This window comes from Haliotis asinina, chromosome 10, assembly GCF_037392515.1.
Source record: "Haliotis asinina isolate JCU_RB_2024 chromosome 10, JCU_Hal_asi_v2, whole genome shotgun sequence".
Lineage (NCBI taxonomy): Eukaryota > Metazoa > Mollusca > Gastropoda > Lepetellida > Haliotidae > Haliotis > Haliotis asinina.
Window position 1 is genome coordinate 33999866 of NC_090289.1, and position 20147 is coordinate 34020012.

The following is a 20147-nucleotide window of genomic DNA, read 5'->3' on the forward strand; positions in this document are numbered from 1 at the left end:
TTGATTCTGATTTGATGTAATGGAACCTAAACATGACTTTCACAAATCTATCTTAACATCAGCTCATTTTGAATTACGACAGATCTACTGCTAAGCTCGCTTTATGACGCCGGACGTCACAATATAGCTGGAATATTGTTAATTGCGGCCCAAAACTCACCTACCCACTAGGCTCACGTGCAGTTACCCTCGCTTTATGACACTGGCCCAATCTCCAATTCATTTCGCTTTATTACACCTGTCCGATCTACAGCTATCCTCGCTGTTTGACACCGGTCCCATCTACAGATACGTTCGCTTTGTGACACCGGCCCTTTGACATATATCCAAACCAGGATGTCACTCCCCCGCAACATTTCATTATCAAGTCAAGTGGAAGTCAACAAGAACCTACAACCTTGTTTCCGAGAATCACCAACACCAAATCAACATACCCACCCGAGAGGTCACTGCACTCAATACCACCGTGACACACGAGTGTACTTTCCTGGAACGGCCTACCAAAACATGGGCGTCAGTGGCATTCCACACAACCCGGCTACTTACAGCCCACGTGTGTCACCCTCCTTAGCAACCTTCGTGTCGACTTACATCTATTAGAAATAAATGATCATAAGTGTTGGTATTTCAGCAACTGGTCCAGCTAATTGTCATTAGAGGAACGCTGTCGCCGAAAGATGACTGCGTCAGTACATTCGGGGATGCTGCTTGTTTTAAGCATGGTGAGTATTTTAAATGGCTTGTGTTTTGATTACGGAATATTTGAAGCAGCTTTGTGTTTCAGTGTCAGCTTTGTGTTTGGTTATTTTATTGTTTAACGCCTAACTCGGCAGTATTCCAGCTATATGGGGGCGATCTGCAAATAATCGAGTCTGGACCAGACAATCCAGTGATCAACACCATGAGCATCGATCTACGCAATTCGGATACGATGCCATGTGTCAACCATATCAGCGAGCCTGACCACCCGATCCCGTTAATTGTCTCCTAAGACAGGCATATGGCACCTAAGTTCAACTCTAACCCGGATCTTGACGGGTAGTCAGCTTTGTGCTGGATTTTGGTTGCAAACAGTCGAAGACTGCTAGCTGTATGTCTGGTTCGAATATGCGGTCAGCGAATCCTTGCATGGCTCAGGGAAGTAACCAATGGTAGCGCACCTTACCACTAAGTCATAACCAATAAACAGATACGTTACTGTGACATGGTGTCCTATCCCTTAATCGACCAGTTAAAAGGTTCTTAACCACTTCCTTGCTTGACAACCGTCCCTTTCCTTGCTTGACAGTGCTCTTGTTTCCTTGTTGACCAAAGCGCCCGTTTCCTTGCTTGACACGGCGCCCCTTTACTTGCTTGACAATGCTCTGCTTTCCTTGTTACCATTGGGCCCGCTTTCTTGCTTGACAAGCGCCCATTTCCTTGTTTGACAATGCTCTGGTTTCTTTTTTAACCAAAGGCTCCGTTTCCTTTTTTGACAAGGCGCCCGTTTCCTTGTTCACCAAAGTCTCCGTTTCCTTGCTTGACAAGGCACTCGTATTCACTATGCAAAGTTTTGTGAAAATGGATACCAGAATCTTATGATCGTGGTTTTGCATATGATCCTGGGTTTGTCAGCCTCGGATCTTTGCTGCTGGCTATCGTCATCGTTATGAATAATATCTATAGCCTGCATCACTTCATCTTACAACATTGAGCTCGAAAGCTCGCTCTCACGGAATGAACCCAAACCCGGATATGCATGATTGATACAATGTCCTCATATCGTAATGAACTGTTTGCTTCTTTGCAACTTTCATGCAAAATACAACTCTGTTTCCAGGCAATTATAGATATTAACTGAGTGATTTCTACTTTGGGAAAATATAATTTGATACAGTAAACTGCTTTCGCAAGGAACATGCTTACACCTGTTATTTATGATTCACTCTTATTCACATGTGAGTTGGATAGGGGGAACGAAAATTAGTGGCTATAACCGTGTATTGCTATTCTTGCTGTGTGTACAGTAGTTATCTTAAATATTTCAGGTGGTGATTTTCTCCACATTGATTCAAGCAAGCCGTTGCCCGGTAAGTATTCAACATAATTCTTTATTCAGTGAACCCTCGTTAGTCCGAAACTCCTGTTAATCCGGATATTTGATTATACATGCGGAGCAGAACAACCGGAATCTAGCTTGTTTGTTTTGTGGTGTGTGTCGTTTGTTTTTTTTTATTTTGGGGTTTTTTGTTGTTTGTTTCTTTGTTGTTGTTGTTGTTGATTTGGGTTTTTTTTGTTTGTTTTGGGGGTTTTTTGGGGTTTTTTTTCTTTTGGTGGGTTTTGGGGGTTTTTTTGTTGGTTGGTTTTTTGGGGGTTATTTTACTTATTTGGTTTTACGCGAAACTCAGAAATTGGTCTCTAATACTCAAGGTCGGACAGTCCGCTGACTGACAATATGAACATCAATGTACGTACTTAGGGTACGATGACGTATGTAAACCGCTAGTCGTCTCTTACTGTAAGTCTGGATTGCTGAGGACCTTTTTGATCTTGTCGAGGCAAACGAGTGGAAACTCAATGTTAATACTTCTAAATGCAACAAGATATAACTGAAATTGTAGCATTAATCTTCAGGCCAACGCTTTTGTATAAAGTTCCTTTATCTTATTCTGACCGGTACAACACATAGCCAAGACAAACACGGATTGCTGAACAACAGCTATAACCCGGACCGTCTATTCTTTGCAAACTATCCCGAATAGCACTGCCGTATTAGAACGATTGTGATTTCACACAATCGTGTAAACATAAAACGGCATATATTACCCGTCTTTAAAGACAAAATCCGATATAAACTTAATAAAATGATTAATGACGACCCCGGAGTTCGCGGAAAAGGTTAGCATGCCATGCGCGTCGAATTCGAAAACCACAAACCCTTCAGGAACCTAAAACGTTCCAAGTCTTATGGGGATGGCTAGCCCATACCAACCATTCATGCTCCGTTTTCTTGTCACGTCAACTCCTAGACAAACGCTTAGTGTCTAAATATATATCGTATTAGAAACCAATAATTCCATGTAAAGTGAAAAGGAACCCCGACGAGAGGGAGATCCAAAACCTTGGGAAATCTAGACTTGCTTCACTGAGGATTCAGCACCAGAGAAAAGGCACGGCGGAGGGGTAAATAATGCGGCCCAGAGACTGTGAGAAAGGTGTACTTCCGGTTTCCCAACATTTGGAAACTTAAGTAAACATAGGGTTTAGATAATTAAGAACTGTGGCACAGACCCATTTTCATTTTAGCGGTGACATGCTGAACAGGCTGGACAGGTGACTTCATGAACAAAACGAACTGTTAGACCGTATATGGTATATATATACACACGGCAAGTTTTGTGAGCACATTTCAACTTGACAAACTGACACCAAAAGTGGGCCACTACTAATCCTTCTGTTGTTTTACACCTAACTGATTTTGTCAGAAACCGGGGGCACCCCGTGAGAAAGGCAAGTTGACTTCCTACGAAGGCGATTACTCCACATTAATTATCCCATATTCGGATTACGGGTAATGCGAGTATTCATTAACAAAAGCCACTACTCAGAGTCATTAGGTATTCATTAGACAGCGTCGAGAAGTGACATCTTATCTCATCATCGACAGGTGTTTGATTGATTAGCTGGTCAGTCGGTCAAAGGTAATATATCCCACACGAAAACCGACAGCAATTTGTGCCAACAACAGAGCAATGTAGGCTTATGAGCCGAGCATTAATGTGTCTAACCTGCAGTTGTCGCGAAGTATTTACATGCATGTTCCTTGTCATGCGGTGCAGTGGGGTAGCCTTGTGGTTAAAGCTTCCGTTCGTCACGTTCGAGGACCCGGGTTCGATTCCCCGCAAGTGTACAAAGTGTGAAGCCCATTTTCTGGTGACTCTAAACACTCAGCTGAATGTTTCAGGTGGATTTGGTAAATCGAAATAACCCTCAAACTTCAAATCTGTCTATTACTTACTTCTGAATTCTATGCAAACTGTTCTTTCGGACTCTGATTCAAAACACGACTATTATATTTTGAAAAGAGCACAGACAAAATTTAAATTGCCTTTACAACTATCAAGCCTAACCTATCCATCATGCTCAGTTTTGTAAACCTGTTCTTGAAGACAAATGATTTTTCAAATTATTTCTGGTTCGAACTACACCCAAACCACCATATCCAACTGAGTTCACTTGTAGGGATACAAACCTTAAAATATCATCTTGTCGATTTCACCAAACGCAACGTCCAACGTAAATCGAAAGCCATAACAGATATATTGAGACTCAAGCCTTTGCTACCGCATCACTCAGCAGATGTTAACTAATGCAAAATGCACGTGCTTGACGTCACGTGACATGATCTGCCGAGCATAATGTAAGGATTTGACATGTGACCTGTCTATTTGCATGACCGGGTCGCTGTTCCGGTAAGTAGCGCGATACCCTTGACATGTGAGGTGTTGTGACTTGAAATAACAAGACAACTTTCTTATCGAGTGATAAATTATGACCATTAAAATCCTCAATGGTAGAAGAATTATAAAGCCTCATACCAAATTGGAAACGGATAGCACTTATAGTTTTAAAGTAAAGTTACCAAACACCATCCTAAAACATTTTCTGCCAGACTGTATACCAGTACACCGATGTATTGCAGACCCGTGATGGTCCTCTTTAGAATCTATCTTCAGTAAGCCATGCTTCTTGTAAGAGAAGTCTAACGGGATCGGTTGGTCATGCTCGCTGATTTGGTTGACATCTTATCCCAACTGCGTATAAGAATATTCATGCTGTTGATCACTGGATTGTCTTTTCAGACTCGATGTTTACAAAGCCCCGCTGGAATATTTCTGAATCCGGCGTTAAACAACCCAAAAAAAATTGCGTAGACTGATGCTCATGCTGCTGATCACGGGGTTGTCCAGACTCGGTTATTTACAGAGCGCCGCCATATAATTAGAACACTATAACGTAATTGTAAAACAAAAACAAACAAAATATATTTCACAAAATATCATTTGAATGTCATTTCAGGCCACGATAACCTGCCCCGAGGGGTACACGTGCATCAAACCATCCAGTTTCGGACATCTTTGCAGTGAGTATCTGGATGATTTAATTAGTGATTTGCCTATAGATAAAAGTAATATTGATTAGACTCCCATAAAGCCGTGTTGATAAAGACTCGCTCAGATAAGTTGGCACACAACACACCGTTAGACAAACGATCTGTAAAGATTACTTGCAAAAAGGAAAACAATGAATACATTAATTAAAATATAACATGCAAACTTGAAATCAAAGTTTACAAAGACAAGAAAATCCTTGCAGTAAATATTTATTCGCATGGCAAAGATGACTGTGTGATAAAATGTATCAATTAATTGTTTATCCCATGCCTATGTACACAGTACTTTGTCTGATTTCTTGGCAATTTTGTCAAATAAACAAATATTCGAACATGTAGTATGTGATTAGTCAAAGTCATATTGAACGTTCTTCAAGATTTAATTGATTTGCAGATGACAGTTTTTGCATCCTATTTAATAGCATCTGTATGAAATCATACCCCAGTTAACTCGTTTATATATATACAATGTATATACATTATATAGTAACCTTACTTCTACTTAATAAGACATTGAGTAATTTTAATCATAATCTCATGTATCAAGTGAAAATGTACTTCAAATTATCAAAACTCTGCTGCCCTATATCTTAATAAACCGTAGCACAAGACAGATTAGTTTGGAATAATTTCAAACAAACATTTTAAGGACATCGACATATACGTATACACTAAACAATCAAGTTTGTTACCCCTACTAACACCTCTAAGAACAGACTATACATCAATATTGCTAAGCACTTCATTTCGCCAGGCAGCACCAAATTAAAGCAACGAAAGCTCCAACACCAACCACTAAATTGAATGTTGCTACTAAGCGACCATAAATTCTGTTTGACATGACCATGGACGCTTCAACGACTCGCTAGCACTCGGCAGCTTTATTACCAATTATCTTTTTTGTTGGTAATCGTTTTGAACTCTGTAATTGCGGTATAGGAACACATGTCAATTTGTGTGAGTCAAGTCATTCTGGTTCATCACCAATGAGTGTTTCCTTAAGCACACTGGTGCCTTGACGAAGAACAAGAGCACTTCTGTAGCATCATTCACTGAACAGCGGGGGCGGTTAGGTAGCCCAATGGTTAAAGGTTCTCGTTACGCCAAAGGTCTGGATTCAATACCCCAGTGAGCGAAGCTCATTTCTGGTGTCACCCACCGTATCATTGCTGGAATATTGCTAAAAGCTGCGTAAAACCAAGTGGACGCACTCACTCACTCACTGTACAGGGTAAACTTAACTCGATATGCCCATGCAGTGCTTGTCTAACAGTGCATACACCTGAGCCTTGAAAGTACACTAATGAGACTTGGAAAGACACTAACGGTATATCTGCAGGTTTCAAGGAGTTAATTTTAACGTATACTAGTCAGATCTATGGATGGGTGTAGGCATGGTTCTATTGGCCTCCTTAATAATGCACCACAAACTTCTACAGTGTCTATTTTTCGGTTGATTACTTCCGGTTCTTCTAGTATTTTTCACCTATGCCACAGATGACATCCCTAACGTGTGAGATTCTTTGGCCACGTCTGACCCGAGGTGGGACGTCTTGTCCAAGGCATCCGACCTCGGATCAGACGTCCCTGGGTCAAGCCACATGACGGTACATCGACGCCTAACGCTGTGATGATCAAGCCCATTTCAACTATTATAATTGTTATCAAAATTTCATTCACTACGACGACGGAGTGGTACGTAGTAAAGAGCGTAGCATTATACAGCCGCTCATAGTCTTGCTGATGCAGTCAACTTCTCTTGTCTCGTAGACAAGCCTTCCGCCCTCGGATTTAGAGAACCAAGGTTCAAGCGACATGACGGGAATTGGATATTTTATGGCCGCAACACACGGAAACCCAATTTGTAACGAACACCCCATTATTGGTGTGTGCGTGTATGAGTGTGTGTGTGTGTGTGTGTGTGTGTGTCTGTGTGTCTGTGTGTGTGTTCTAATGATTGCAAGCAACAACTGCGCCAGGTGTTCGTGAAACCAGTCACTTAACCTGCAGCAAGTTCTCTAAATTTATAGTGCCAAAATTTAAATCATTTACCACTTGGTTACAGCGTTTAAAACAAAGGCTAAAATATACATAGACACCGTTGGGATAAAACGGTCTAGTATAGCCAGTTTCATCGAGACTTTTCAGTGGGTGGGCTTATCCTAGCCTACCAGTAGCACATGTCACAGGCACAGGAAAGTTAGTTGTTATCCTGCAAAATAACATGAATGAGGAATTGCATGGGGAAGAATTTCTCACAGCTACATGTATATAATGCATCACATAAAAAGTCATCCACGTACTCACTCTCAATCACAGTTCACCGTCAACAGATTACAAAGTGTAAGCACCCGATCCTCAATTCCACCTACCTTAATAACAAGCACGGACTACCGGAAATCTCTAACGCGATAAATTCCAGAAGGGGACCCGAGTGGTATTAGCATCTTAAATCTAAAGAACCACCTAGAGCTGATGCGTTTCTTGAATAATTATGAATAAGATATTTTTGTTTGTGTATGTTTCAGTTCCACATCGGTGTGCTCAGAGGCGCTACATTGGTAGATGCAGAGCCAGAAAGCCACGCTACTATTTCCACATAAAAACGTTGAGTTGTCGCCCTTTCTACTATGGTGGATGTAGGGGCAATTCTAACCGTTTCTATTCCAGGGACGAATGTGAAAGGGAGTGCTCCCCGCTTTAAACCATATATGTCAGTGGAGCCATTCCAAATACATAGAATAAATACTTAGAAACAATACTAGGACTGTTTTCCATGTTGCTGAAATACTTAGACATGCGCAGATCCGGGTTAGAATTGGTCTTCATCGATTATCGGGCTCTGGGATCGGGGGGGGGTTGGATGTCATCAAAATTGCCTGGAAGGATGCTCATGTTGTTGACCACTGGGTTGTGTGTCTCGACCCGAACACTTACAGACCGCCGCCATATAGTTGAACTATTGCAGTCTGTGGAGCTAAGCAAAAAAAATAAAAAAAAGAATAGAAAAGCCAAACAATCTTAATATTTACTAATTTAAAGTTACTTGAAAAATGCCATTTGCAATGTGCTTTGGACCATTCATTTCAATATGTTGAAACGTTTACATCATTTTGTGTGCACAATTGATCTTTATTTCGCAGTGACAATGCCGTCTAAGTGAGATCAGATATGTGCCACAAATGTTTCTGTCTGTGACAGTACCGATGTCTAACTCGCAGGAATCAAGCTGACAAACGCGTTATCCCATCCACCCACTCTTCGTGAACAACGTGACTTGCCTGCTGTCAGCACGAGCACGTGTTACCACATAAGTGGGTGAGTGAGTGAGTTTGGTTTATGCCGCCTTTAGCCATATTCGGTCCAGGGAATTGTGAGGGATCTTTCATAAGAAAGTTTTCTTTCAATCATTTGAAAAATATTCACAAGAAAAACGTACGGACATTAATATGTTGTTCATAAACGTCAGTGTCTTGACTTGGCGGGGCACACGCGAGCGAGACTGGTGTTACGCCGATTTCAGCAATATTCCAGCAATATCGTGGTGGGGGACACAACAAATTTGCTTCACACACTGTACGCATGTTTGGAATCGAACTCGGGTCTTCGGTGTGACGAGTGAACGCTTTAACCACTAAGCTACTCCACTACCCCTTAATCAATTTGATCAATGGGTCTCTGAGAATCCGTGTTTCACAGAGTGCCCTGATAACCTTTCAAGTATGTTTCATGATCACATAGCTTGGAGATTGAAAAGACAATATTCGACCCTCCACTTAACTGAAAACGATATGATGTGCTACCACCATCTTGTTGTTGGCGATTCCATGTGCTAGTTGTTGACGTAGCTGCATAAAATTATGTGACCAAATTCAATACCGGAATCTGACCTGAAAGGCAGACAGTTGCTGCACTTCATGACTGAGTAGCTGAGTACCAGCGGTGTGAACAGTTACCACAGTTTACATCAGTTCAGTAAGAATCGCTTCCCCTGACGTATCTTCCCCTTAAAACATAGAGGTACGCCAAGATGTGAGGATCGGAAGACAGCAAATAATATTTTGTTGTGAATCACTGGGTTGGTGGAAGACAAAGTCAGGATGTCTATAGATATTGCAATAATAAAATTTTATCTTGATGAAAGTACTTCTACATGTAAGGTTCTTCTTTCGTTGAACGAGGCATCAATTTGAAGACACTGTTATATATTCCGTAGTCAGAGAACGACATGATGAAACATCGTCAGTCATGCTGAACATCATAACAGAAAAAAACATCTTTATTCAATGAATACATTTACGTTACAATTCTGTACATAAGGCATGGATTAATGTGTTTTGTGCATAAATGTACACGTATAGTGGCCATAATTGTATGTGTGTTTCCATACTCCGCAAATTACCAAATTACCTAATTACCAAGATAAAATGTTGACCTTATGACTTTAACTGCTCATTTTGGCAACTAAGAATTTGAAAAAGAAATGGAAAGTAGTGGGGTTTATTGTCGTTGAGTTTTACTCTTAACACTCACCATCTGTTATATCTCATCGATAAAAAAATAATTACCTTTAAAGATATAGTCATTCATTTAATAAATTACTCACAAATGAAGGCCTCAGCTGGCAGTAAGTGTATTGTTACTAATAGTTGCATACCATTGTATCTTGCATTTGTCATCAATTATATTATGTCGCACTCAGATTGTATTTACAAATGACCTCTCCACTTATATAAAACATTCTTCAGAAACAGGGTGTAGAAAAACAAATTCACAATAGATCTGGCACAACAATAGCCTCCATGTTCATTTTGAAGGAAACCCTCACATGTACCAACATACATCGAACGTTTACGTACAAAGGAACAGACGCAAGGCAACACATACACATTGAATACACAACAAATAAATATTTAACCTTCGTTGAATTACGAGATTTGGCAGCTTCTTCATATCGTCGACACGGCGTCGAGGCGTGAGTGAGTGTGTTTAGGTTTACGCCTCTTCAGCAACATGCAAGCAACATCATTCCCATGTGAGGAATCGAACCCAGGTCTTCCACGTGAAGGGCAAACGCTTTAACCAATAGGCTACCCTGCCGCCCAGGTCTTCAGACGCGGCCGGGTGCCGTGCAGTATGTTCATTCAGTAGTTGCCATCTACTGTCTTGGTCTTGTCTCTAACCAACAGATATCTCTGCTTGTACTTCATGGGTCTTTAGCCCATGTATATCAAATTTTGATTCAACGAGATTCAATAGAGACACTGACTGCTAGCAGTGGGTCATGTGATTTTCAATACATTTTCGTCAATATTGATGAAGCGGGCACTCAGACCCAGAACGTGGTCTGGCTCTATACCTAAGGCACGCTGTCTACTTCTTGCTAGATCAGCTATGTTATTCAGGGTATACGTTCCGATAAATTCTCCACTATAGCCTGGACGCATCCACGGCCCATCCCGATGAATTTATTACCTCCCTTGACTGTCTTATTAAGTTATTATCCAATCAGGTGTCCATGCTGGGAAGTTGAGCGCACCTATCACAACTCACTTTCACTTCTTAAATTATCTAACCGATGAAAATTGGCAAGACAATTGGAAGGTACTCTGGAAGAGAAAGAAGGTGTTCTTGCATATACGTTTTTACAGATTCGGTATGATTTCCCCCGCAGCTGTGACCGCCATCTGTGCTGACACTGGCCAGCTCGGTTGTAACGGCAGCCTAGATGATTGCTACTGTAAGAATGCGGAGCCAGCAAAGGAAGCAATAACATTATCAAACCATAGATGCATCCAGGGTGTAGCAGAGGTATCGAAAATGGGGGGGTACTTTGAACTTAACATTTGGCGGGATCCGTCACATCGTGCAATTGTCATGCTTCTCCCTAAAAACCATCATCCCTCAAGCCATAAATTATTAACGGTTCCTTATCATGGGTCAGATTAGCCATAACAATAATGTTCTTAACTATAACAGAAGAATTGAAACCAACGGACCAACAGATCTAGCTGATCTTAATGAATTTCATTTTTCCAACTAAATCAGTTATCATCAATATACATCTGTGTCGTGGATCACGTGTATCGGCAGTGGTGACCCGGAAGTATTGATCCCTGGGCTCGTAAGCATCGTGTGATGTTGAGCGCTGTAGTGGGCTGATGAGAGTGGCATACCTGAGCTTGTTAGTAGAGTGTGATGACGTCTCATACATCCTCATTGTCATCTTTATAGTAGTCATCTTCTGAAACAGAGCACTGGCTATAAACATTACTGTGACCGTGGTCAGGAAATATATTGTCAAGTTTCATAATACGTTCTTATTGAAATGATACACTATCACGTTACTCGACAGTAACTTTCGACACATTAAGGTAGGTGAGCAAAGCATCCATAAAATCTGATCAATGTTAGGTACGAGAACATTCGATAGCTCCATAAATGCCATTTTCCCAACACAATATTTGCTGATACAGCACATAATAACCTCATAGGCGCGGGTGTGGGTGTGGGTAGGGGGTGGGGGTGGGGTGTGATGTTGTATAGGAGGTTTGCAGGGGTGTAAGTAGTAGATACTTTGGAATCTTTTGGAAATTAACAGAATTACAAACTTGAAAGTTCGTTGCACAATGGAGACAGCCCATTACTGTAATGTTTCGCATGTGTTATATTGTATTCTATTCTATTGTCTTCCGCGAAGAAATTATTTGGACAAACGTGAAAATAAAATGATATCTTGCGATGTGTTTGAATTGTAGGAAGAAACGGCACACGTCAATTTAAGTATACTGCTCATTTTCTTACTGAAGTCGGATACTATACTCTGAAACGATACCTCCATGTGCGTAGATCTGAGGAAACAGTAACAGAAAGTGAAATCAGTTAAACCTGCCAATCTAAACGAATGCAGCGTGGGTCTTTGAGCCAATCAGATGACCGGTAGACTTCACTTGTAAAGACCATGGCAACAAATTGAAAGTCAATGGGCCCATATACGACACAGGGATTTAAACAAATATAATCTGTACTCTCCTCTGAATACATTACGAGATACGCCAGTGAGATGGGACAGATTAACTTCTCCATCACCTAGATGCCTTGCGCATGTCCTCTGGCCCTGACTTGAATCGGTACCCTATCGGAATTAAACATTTAATTGCAATGAGACTTATCGTTCATACGCAAGCCACTGAAGCGTTTGCGATAAAAGCGTAGGGCAAAAGCAATAGCTCAATTTGCTCAGCAAACATCTACGACTGCGCAAACTTCTACATCTGTCCAAGATGGCTGAGAAGGTCCAGGCCTAAATGTGAAGGTTTGTTTTCGTGAAATTCAATATTTCCGCCAACTTCCACCAACTGTGTTTGTGAATGCATACGCGGATCAATGCAGAGGGGGATACAGGGGTGCGCACCCATCCTTTCGTCCTGAAAGTTTAGAAAATGACCATTGAAATTACCATGAAAATGCAGTAGGCATCCCAAAGAGAACGCACAGAATCTCACATCAAGATACCAGCTGGTTACGCATTTCGTTCACATGCAGCACATAAGCCTGGAAGGTATTGTTCTCGATACATGCCAACCGTTAAGGGTCTCCTGTGCATCTTTCGTATTTAGGCTCAGACCTTGTCAACCACCCGTCTACACTACTGCTACTACCTGAAGCCGCCACTATTCCTCCGCCATAAAGGTCAGAGGCTATGTGCAAACCCTGACCTTCAGCTATCGTACTCATCGCAGACGACTTCCGGCGAACATTTTGTTTGACCCGGATGCCAAGATCACGTGACATTCGTCGTAGCTGGAAGATCTTCTGTCGAGTTGCTCTTCCAAATCTCATGTAAGCTTCCCTGTGGTGATGAAAAAATATGTTAATCATCATGTCAAAACGTTGAGTACAATCAGTCTCGTTACTCGCTTACTGGGTTCCGTCCTATTCCGCAGCAGAGTGCGATAATCAGTCCAGAATTTTTAGACTTATTCATTTAAATGGATACATATATATTAATCAGTATGATCTGATACGCATAAGCACTTGTATATTACAACACTACGCTCCAGTTAATCTTTGCAAAACGCGCCATACAGTGGGGAAACAGTGGAAATCTCAAAACGAAGGTCTGTCGCTAGAAAACTTTGACCGTCTGGTATGGAATTAATTTTATATCAATCTCTTTGTGCGTTACAAGACTACACTGAATAAGCACAAAACACCCACAGTGACCCACTGACCCAGATGCACTCTGAATCATTTTACGACCTAATCAAACAAGGGCAATCTGTGATTTCTTAGCTGGGGTATGCCGCCTAAACCTAAAATATAAAACATAAAATATAGAAATACGGCGTTATTAAAGCTTACAATTACATCTTATTTGTAAATACCGTTTTCTTTGAAACAAGAGATTGGCATTCAGAGTTTTCTGTGTTGTCTATTTTCACTTTCAAAGGAGAAAATTCTGACTGGCTGAAAAGTAGGTCATTGTCTGAATAGGTTAATGAGGCTCATATTTTGGTGTGTTCCCTGTCATCAACAAGGAACAACCAAATCCGTTGCATTGGGTTACTTACACAACAGCATTTAATGTACAACTGGTAAACGAGTTTCCAAAACAAATCTGTCCTATGTCGGTCGATACATAAACATTCAGTTTCAGTTTCAATTTTATAAAGGGGATCTTCTGATCGAGTTCGTTGACTTCACTGTTAGTCATAGGATTATTTGGACCAGACTCGATTATTTACACACCGCCACTATAGCTGGAATAGTGCTGATTGCGGCATTAAACAGTAAACAAACATTTCCATCCTGGCTATTCTCATCTCGGCTGCACAAAATCTGTCAGCGATAATGAAATGGGGACGGTCTAAAACTGGCGCCTTGTTTGACTCGCACATACTGTATCTAAAGAAAACAATGTAATCATAAAGCCAGTTTATTTAACCCTAGTCTAAATTAACGCTAGACGGGAGATCAAGAATGCCATAACTCATGTGGCTCACTGCCACAGTTACTTCCCTTTATGAACATTTGTGCCTTGAACTTTATATTTCAAACAAATTCGGTACAACAATGGAGTTACTTCCCTTTGCTTTCATTGTCCATCTCTTGAAGTTTGTAAAGAAGATTGTACAAGAGCTCATGCCCGTGTGAATGTACCTTCTACGCTGGAAAAAAATAAATAGATAAATAAAACGCTAATCGGAGGATCAAAAACCATACAACTCACCTGGCTGTCATCTGCCGTTTCCTTGTAATGATTTCATACACGATCAGGAAGAGCAACACCAGGAAGAAGGCGGCCAAGGTGAGGCCAACAACTGTCAATATATTCAGGTGTGATAGTGATGAAGGACAACATATGTACATACCACACAGAAAGTCGTTACGGTGAGCATTAATTAAGAGACGCTAATGTACATTATACATATATACATATATATGTATGTTAAAAAACAATTGATATCAGTACCTGAAACATCGATACTATTCTAGAAAAACCCTAAAATGAATACAATGGTGAAACGTACTGTTGCTTTCAAAATCCTCAAATGAGTGAAGCCTTTATGCCGTTTTTGGCAATATTCCAACAATAAAACGGCATTGCAACATAACGTGTGAATGAGTTAAGTTTTAGGCCGCCATTAGCAATATTCCAGAAATGCCACGTGGGAAATGGGCTTCACACACTGTACCCACGTGGGGAATCGAGCCCGGGTGTCCAGGGTGACAACCGAACGCTTGAACCATTTGGCGAAATCGGTTTTCGAACCGACGATGGATGATCCTGACAGAGCTAACGCTGTACGGCGAAATTCTTTTTAAGATACTTCTTTTAAGTATGTTTGATAATAGATTTCACTTACATTCCCAGTTGGTCTTACAGTTATCACTTCCGCAGCTGCAATAAGAACATTTCCTGGTTGTAAAAACAGTATTTATTCAGTATTAAGGAAATCAAAACGTCTGTCATCATCATCACCGCCATCACCATACTGCCAATGATGATGATGATGATGATGATGATGATGATGATAGCAGAGGCGGTGATGGTGGTGATGATCATCATCATCATGTGCGGGAGTGAATTAAAATCCTGGCACTCTCCTGTTTCCTCACATTCAGAAAATACATGAGTGCGCAATTTAGCTTTTGTCGTTGGTTATATTTACGTTGACCTGAATACTTACGATTCTTGATGTAATTCCGCCGTTGTGGGTTCTGGAAGCAGAGGAAATCTTTAGCTGCTTCAGGTCTTTCACAACATGAATTTCTTATTAATAATGGTTATTTCACAACATCTCGCGTTCCATAGCAACTAGGGCTCTCACGAATACTCGGGTTGAGGAAGATAAAGGAGGACTCGAGTACAATCGAAGGTGAGGTCTCGTTGGGGAGATAACTCTAAATGTCTCACGCAATCAAGAGGATGATTGTGAGAAAAAGTCCTATGTATAGACGAATTTTGATCTGGACTTTGTGGGGAAAAAACCCGAAATTCACCCACAAATACGCATTGTAGAGATTTAAAAAAACCGGAACAGCTCAGCATGCAACACTTGGGGCACTTTGGTAATTGTTTTTAACAAAAGTCGCGAGTCTGTTGACAGGAAATGGCATGAAAGTGTTACGCAAAAAAAATGTTTATATGCGTCATGATGTGCGACCATTAAATCTTGTTAAAAGGGAGGGTTTCGGGTTTCTGTGAAGCACTGAACCTAAAGTACTAGGTTCCATGTACCGCGACAATTCAGAACTACCTCATGAAGTGGTATGAAGACTGCAAGGAGAACATAATATCAGTACTCAAAACATGTGAACAAGCGTATCCACTCACTGCCCACTAAAGGCCTTGTGTGAGTGCATTAACATTTTAATTTCAAGAAGTTATGTTATTGACTGGTTGTTTCGTGATAAAGTTATGTAAATTTCAACGGCAATTTCTAAAAGATAACATTCACACCTGGAAACCTAAATCCTGAAATTGCAAACGTTTTAATCACAATTCCTTCTACTGACGTGACCTCCGTCCAGTGGAAGAAGAAATTCAGTGTAGTGTTACTCAGTATATGCTTAGTTTTTAGTTTAAAACCTAAATGTATTCACTGTAAGAAGTCAATCTTGATTTATATATTTTTCTCTTGAAGTTCCATCTTTACAAGATATCTAAATCAACACCAATCAATGAATGATCTGTCTTCCCGCAATTTAACCATCATCGAGGTTCATTGATAATTTGACGCATCGTCTATAGTGAAAACGTTCCGGTGAATTTTACTTTAAACAAAAAAATTAAGACTGCGAATTTTCATAAGAATGAGTGTGACTGAGTCTACAACTCATTAACACATGCTGGACTTTCCAAGCTTTTACTGAGAGAAAAAAAAATAAATATGTGTTACTCCCGCATCAAAAATTAAAAACAAAAGTCCTACCCCCTCGTCACTTGAAAAAAAAATGTGCCCGAGAAACATTTCATGTTTTATGCAGCCTTATGCGAGTGAGTTTGTTCCTGCCTCTGGTCACCCAGGAAACTGGTTAAACTTGCACCCACAGATCAAAACCAGCAGGTCTTGCCAACAGTTTCACTTAAAGCGGATGTTTTGATGTACATACATGCTATATAAGGTTCCTATCCTTGTCAAGAATCTCCACAAATGCTGATTACGACCATGGTACCGTTGTACAAAAGAGCACTTCCGTTAAGACCGCCGTACGCCGTATGCTAAGGTATCGGAGTTACAGTCACCTTTCCGCTAACATCGCTTCGTACAAGGGCTCAGTGGGTGCCCTTGCATAAAGCGACCTTCCAGCTTTGAACCCAAAGTCCATGTTATGTCACGTCTCAGCATTAAGATCGCTTAGTGCCAGTCGGCCAACGATAATATTCCACGTAGCGACCTCGGCGCTAAGAGGATCGTGCTTAACACTTCACATGACTTCCATACTTTACTATGGACTTAACATCGCTGCAGCTCTACTTTGTGGACCTTGGCTCCATTCCCCAAAGCGACCATAGCTTTAAGACAGTCATAAGTCTATGTTAAAGTTTGCGAGTTACCAACACCTTAGTGCTACGATCGCGTAAAGGCATTGCGTTCTCATTACGCCTATATCGTTTTACCATAGTAATGTGGTTTCACAAGTAATCATGAACTTTGTCAGCGGATAGTCTTTTACGACAAGTGTTCACATAGATTATACTTCGAAGTCGCTATTACCTATACACTTTCTTCCCATTCTGAGTCCTAGTCTCCTGGAGTCGTCATCATAGATTGATCTGCAGACGCACAGGAAACCCCCGAGGGTATTAATGCACCAGGAGCCGGGGTCACAGTCGTTGTAGTCGCCGTGCCGGCATTCGTCCAGGTCTGTAAACAATAGTACAACACTTCAAGTAACGCTGAATGTGTTGAATACAGTTTTATATAGGTTGGGACTTTTTGAAAAATATACTTTAGGGCATGCTGTGTTAGTTTGTAAAACCTGGAGAAAAATTATCTTTTAGAATTTAATGGGACATTTAAAAAAGATTTAAACAAATATTTGGTTGATCATTTACAGATATCTAACTCATTCCTGACCAATGCCTCGGTTGTTATTTCATAAATATATCCATGCACTTGTGTTCTTGAAAAGAAACTGGAACGAAGGTTGATTTTACTGTTACAATATTTTGAAAATGACACTATAAAGTATGGTATGGTATGGACGATGGTACAGAGTCACGCTAGAACGCAGAACAGGGTACCGTAGCACAAAGAGATTTTAACGCTCTGGTGAAGAACTTCAATACCTCACACTGACTGAAGGTAGTCTTGACACTAAGGTTGTTTCTTCAACAGCACCAAAGTACAATCTCACACACTAGTTTTCCTTGACGATATATTCTTAGGCCATATATTACGTCCAATTACCATTTAGCATCAAGACATCGTGTTACAGTTTTGCAATATATACTACCGACAAGAAATAAGGGAACTAATGAAATAATAACGAATTTGAAACTGCTTTATATATCCACTAAATCAATTTTAGGCGTCAAGTTCAATATCTGGTGTGTCCACCATGTTGGGCAACACATTCACGGCACCTTGATGGCATGCTGTTAATCAATTTCCGGATGGTTGCCCGTGGTATTGCCCGCCATTCCTCTTGGAGAGCTGCACCAAGCTGGGCCAGGTTGGCGGGTCCTGGGTAAATGGCGTACACCCTTCGACCTAGAACGTCCCAGAGATGTTCAATTGGGGACAGGTCTGGGATCTTAGAGGGCCAGTCCAATGTATGGATACCTTCTTGACGGAGGTAAGCGGAGACAATTCGGGCCCGATGTGGTCTGGCATTATCATCTTGGAATACAAACTTTCGGCCGATAACTCTAGCCAATGAAGCCACAACAGGACGCAATATTTGGTCAACGTATCGCTGACCAGTCATGGCTCCTTTAATGATGACCAAATCTGATCGTCTGTCATGTGTAATCCCACCCCACACCATGACATTACCACCTCCATATCGATCATGGTCAAGAATTGCTGCTCTGGCATATCGCTCCCAGCTCCGACGCCAACAACGTTTTCTGCCATCTGTGAACCGTAGGCAAAACCTTGACTCATCAGGTGTACTCAGGTGTAACGCCAGTGGCGCATAGCCCGTCCCTGATGCTGCCTAGCCCATGCCAATCTTTGGCGCTTATGGTGAGCTGAAAGGGTAACACCCTTAAAACGCCGTCTTGCTTTCAGACGAGCTTGATAGAGTCGGTTTTTAACGGTTGAGGTTGAAATGCGTCTTCCAGTGAGTGTGCGGAATTCTCTATTGATGGCAGGGGCCGATTTAAACCTATCGCGTAGAGCAATTAACGTAATGAGACGATCCTGTCGTGGTGTCGTTGATTTTGGCCTACCACGCCGAAGTCTCGTTGCAACTCCACCCGTTTGACGGTACTTATCCCACTGGCGTGAAATTACACTTTTGGATTTACCCATCTGCCGCGGAGGCATTTCTCTCAGTAAGTGTCAATCTCTATTGCATTAGTGATTGCGACTTCTCCAGTACATTTACAGGAGGTAACTTCTGTATGCACGTGTAGCACGTGCTGGACATGCATTATGCGAAATTCCATTGTCATTGGATGTTGCGTTTGGGAGATACGCCACGATAACGGACCCTGTCACAGTCAAAGTCATCTACATTCAATTTCTTGGTTCCCTTATTTTCTGTCGGTAGTATATTTGATAACTGACAGCTATATCTATTGATATACGGCACAAAGGATATGGCTATATATCACTGTGCTCGATCATATCATTCAAAGATGGATTAACTATTGCGATTTAAAAGAATCGGGTTGTCCTTAGCTATTTTGAGTGATATATTACAGAAAATGACCACAGTTGATACATATTCGTACAATATTCTGCTCGACAAAACTTACCTCTGACCTTAACGTGACTAAAATATGGTGCGCCAACTTTCAACCGACTATGTCCCAATTCGCCGTTAGACCTGATGTAACAGTATTGAAACATGATTCAGTTTTAATATTCATGTCAGTGTGAGTGAAAGAGTGTATGAGCTTTTACGCCGCTTTAAGCAATATTCCAGCAATATCACTGCGCGGTTCACCAGAAACTGGCTTAACACATTGTGCCCATGTGGGGAATCGAACCCGTGTCTTCGGTTTCGTCACCCCTCTAGTAACTATGTAATTATGCCGCTTTAAGCTATACGCCAGCGATACCTCCGAGGGGAGACCCGTGAAGGTCTCAGGGTAGAATAGGCCTTCAGCAAACTACGCTTGCAATAAAAGGCGACTATGCTTGTCGTAAGAGGTGACTAACATGATCGGGTGGTCAGGCTCACTGACTTTGTTGACATATGTCATCGGTTCCCAATTGCGCAGATCGATGCTCATGCTGTTGATCACTGGATTGCCTGGTCAAGACTCGATTATTTACAGACAGCCGCCATATAGCTGGAATACTGCTGAGTG

The 20147-nt window shown here is 41.3% G+C and overlaps 2 protein-coding genes across 6 annotated transcripts in view; one reads left to right on the forward strand and one right to left on the reverse strand.

Annotated features, from left to right (window-relative positions):
• The first annotated feature begins 631 nt into the window (after positions 1 to 631).
• LOC137298840 (PI-actitoxin-Afv2b-like) lies at positions 632 to 7913 on the forward strand. Its single transcript, XM_067831162.1, has 4 exons — positions 632 to 722; positions 2028 to 2069; positions 5059 to 5122; positions 7681 to 7913. Exons 1-4 carry the CDS (start codon positions 678 to 680, stop codon positions 7854 to 7856), a joined length of 327 nt encoding a protein of 108 aa, XP_067687263.1. The 5' UTR covers positions 632 to 677; the 3' UTR covers positions 7857 to 7913.
• A 1506-nt stretch (positions 7914 to 9419) lies between these two features.
• Positions 9420 to 20147, reverse strand: part of LOC137298009 (multiple epidermal growth factor-like domains protein 6) — a 94730-nt gene continuing 84002 nt past the window's right edge. For 2 of the 5 annotated variants that reach the window (XM_067830036.1, XM_067830031.1), the window contains 7 exons: positions 19590 to 19660; positions 17377 to 17526; positions 15346 to 15376; positions 15022 to 15056; positions 14385 to 14475; positions 12814 to 13004; positions 9420 to 11396 (listed from right to left, as the gene is read on the reverse strand). In XM_067830036.1, coding sequence (XP_067686137.1) covers positions 11359 to 11396; positions 12814 to 13004; positions 14385 to 14475; positions 15022 to 15056; positions 15346 to 15376; positions 17377 to 17526; positions 19590 to 19660 — 607 coding nt within the window. In that variant the 3' untranslated portion in view covers positions 9420 to 11358. The remainder of the gene's footprint in view (positions 11397 to 12813; positions 13005 to 14384; positions 14476 to 15021; positions 15057 to 15345; positions 15377 to 17376; positions 17527 to 19589; positions 19661 to 20147) is intronic. The other 3 variants (XM_067830035.1, XM_067830033.1, XM_067830032.1) reach the window with 3 other exon arrangements.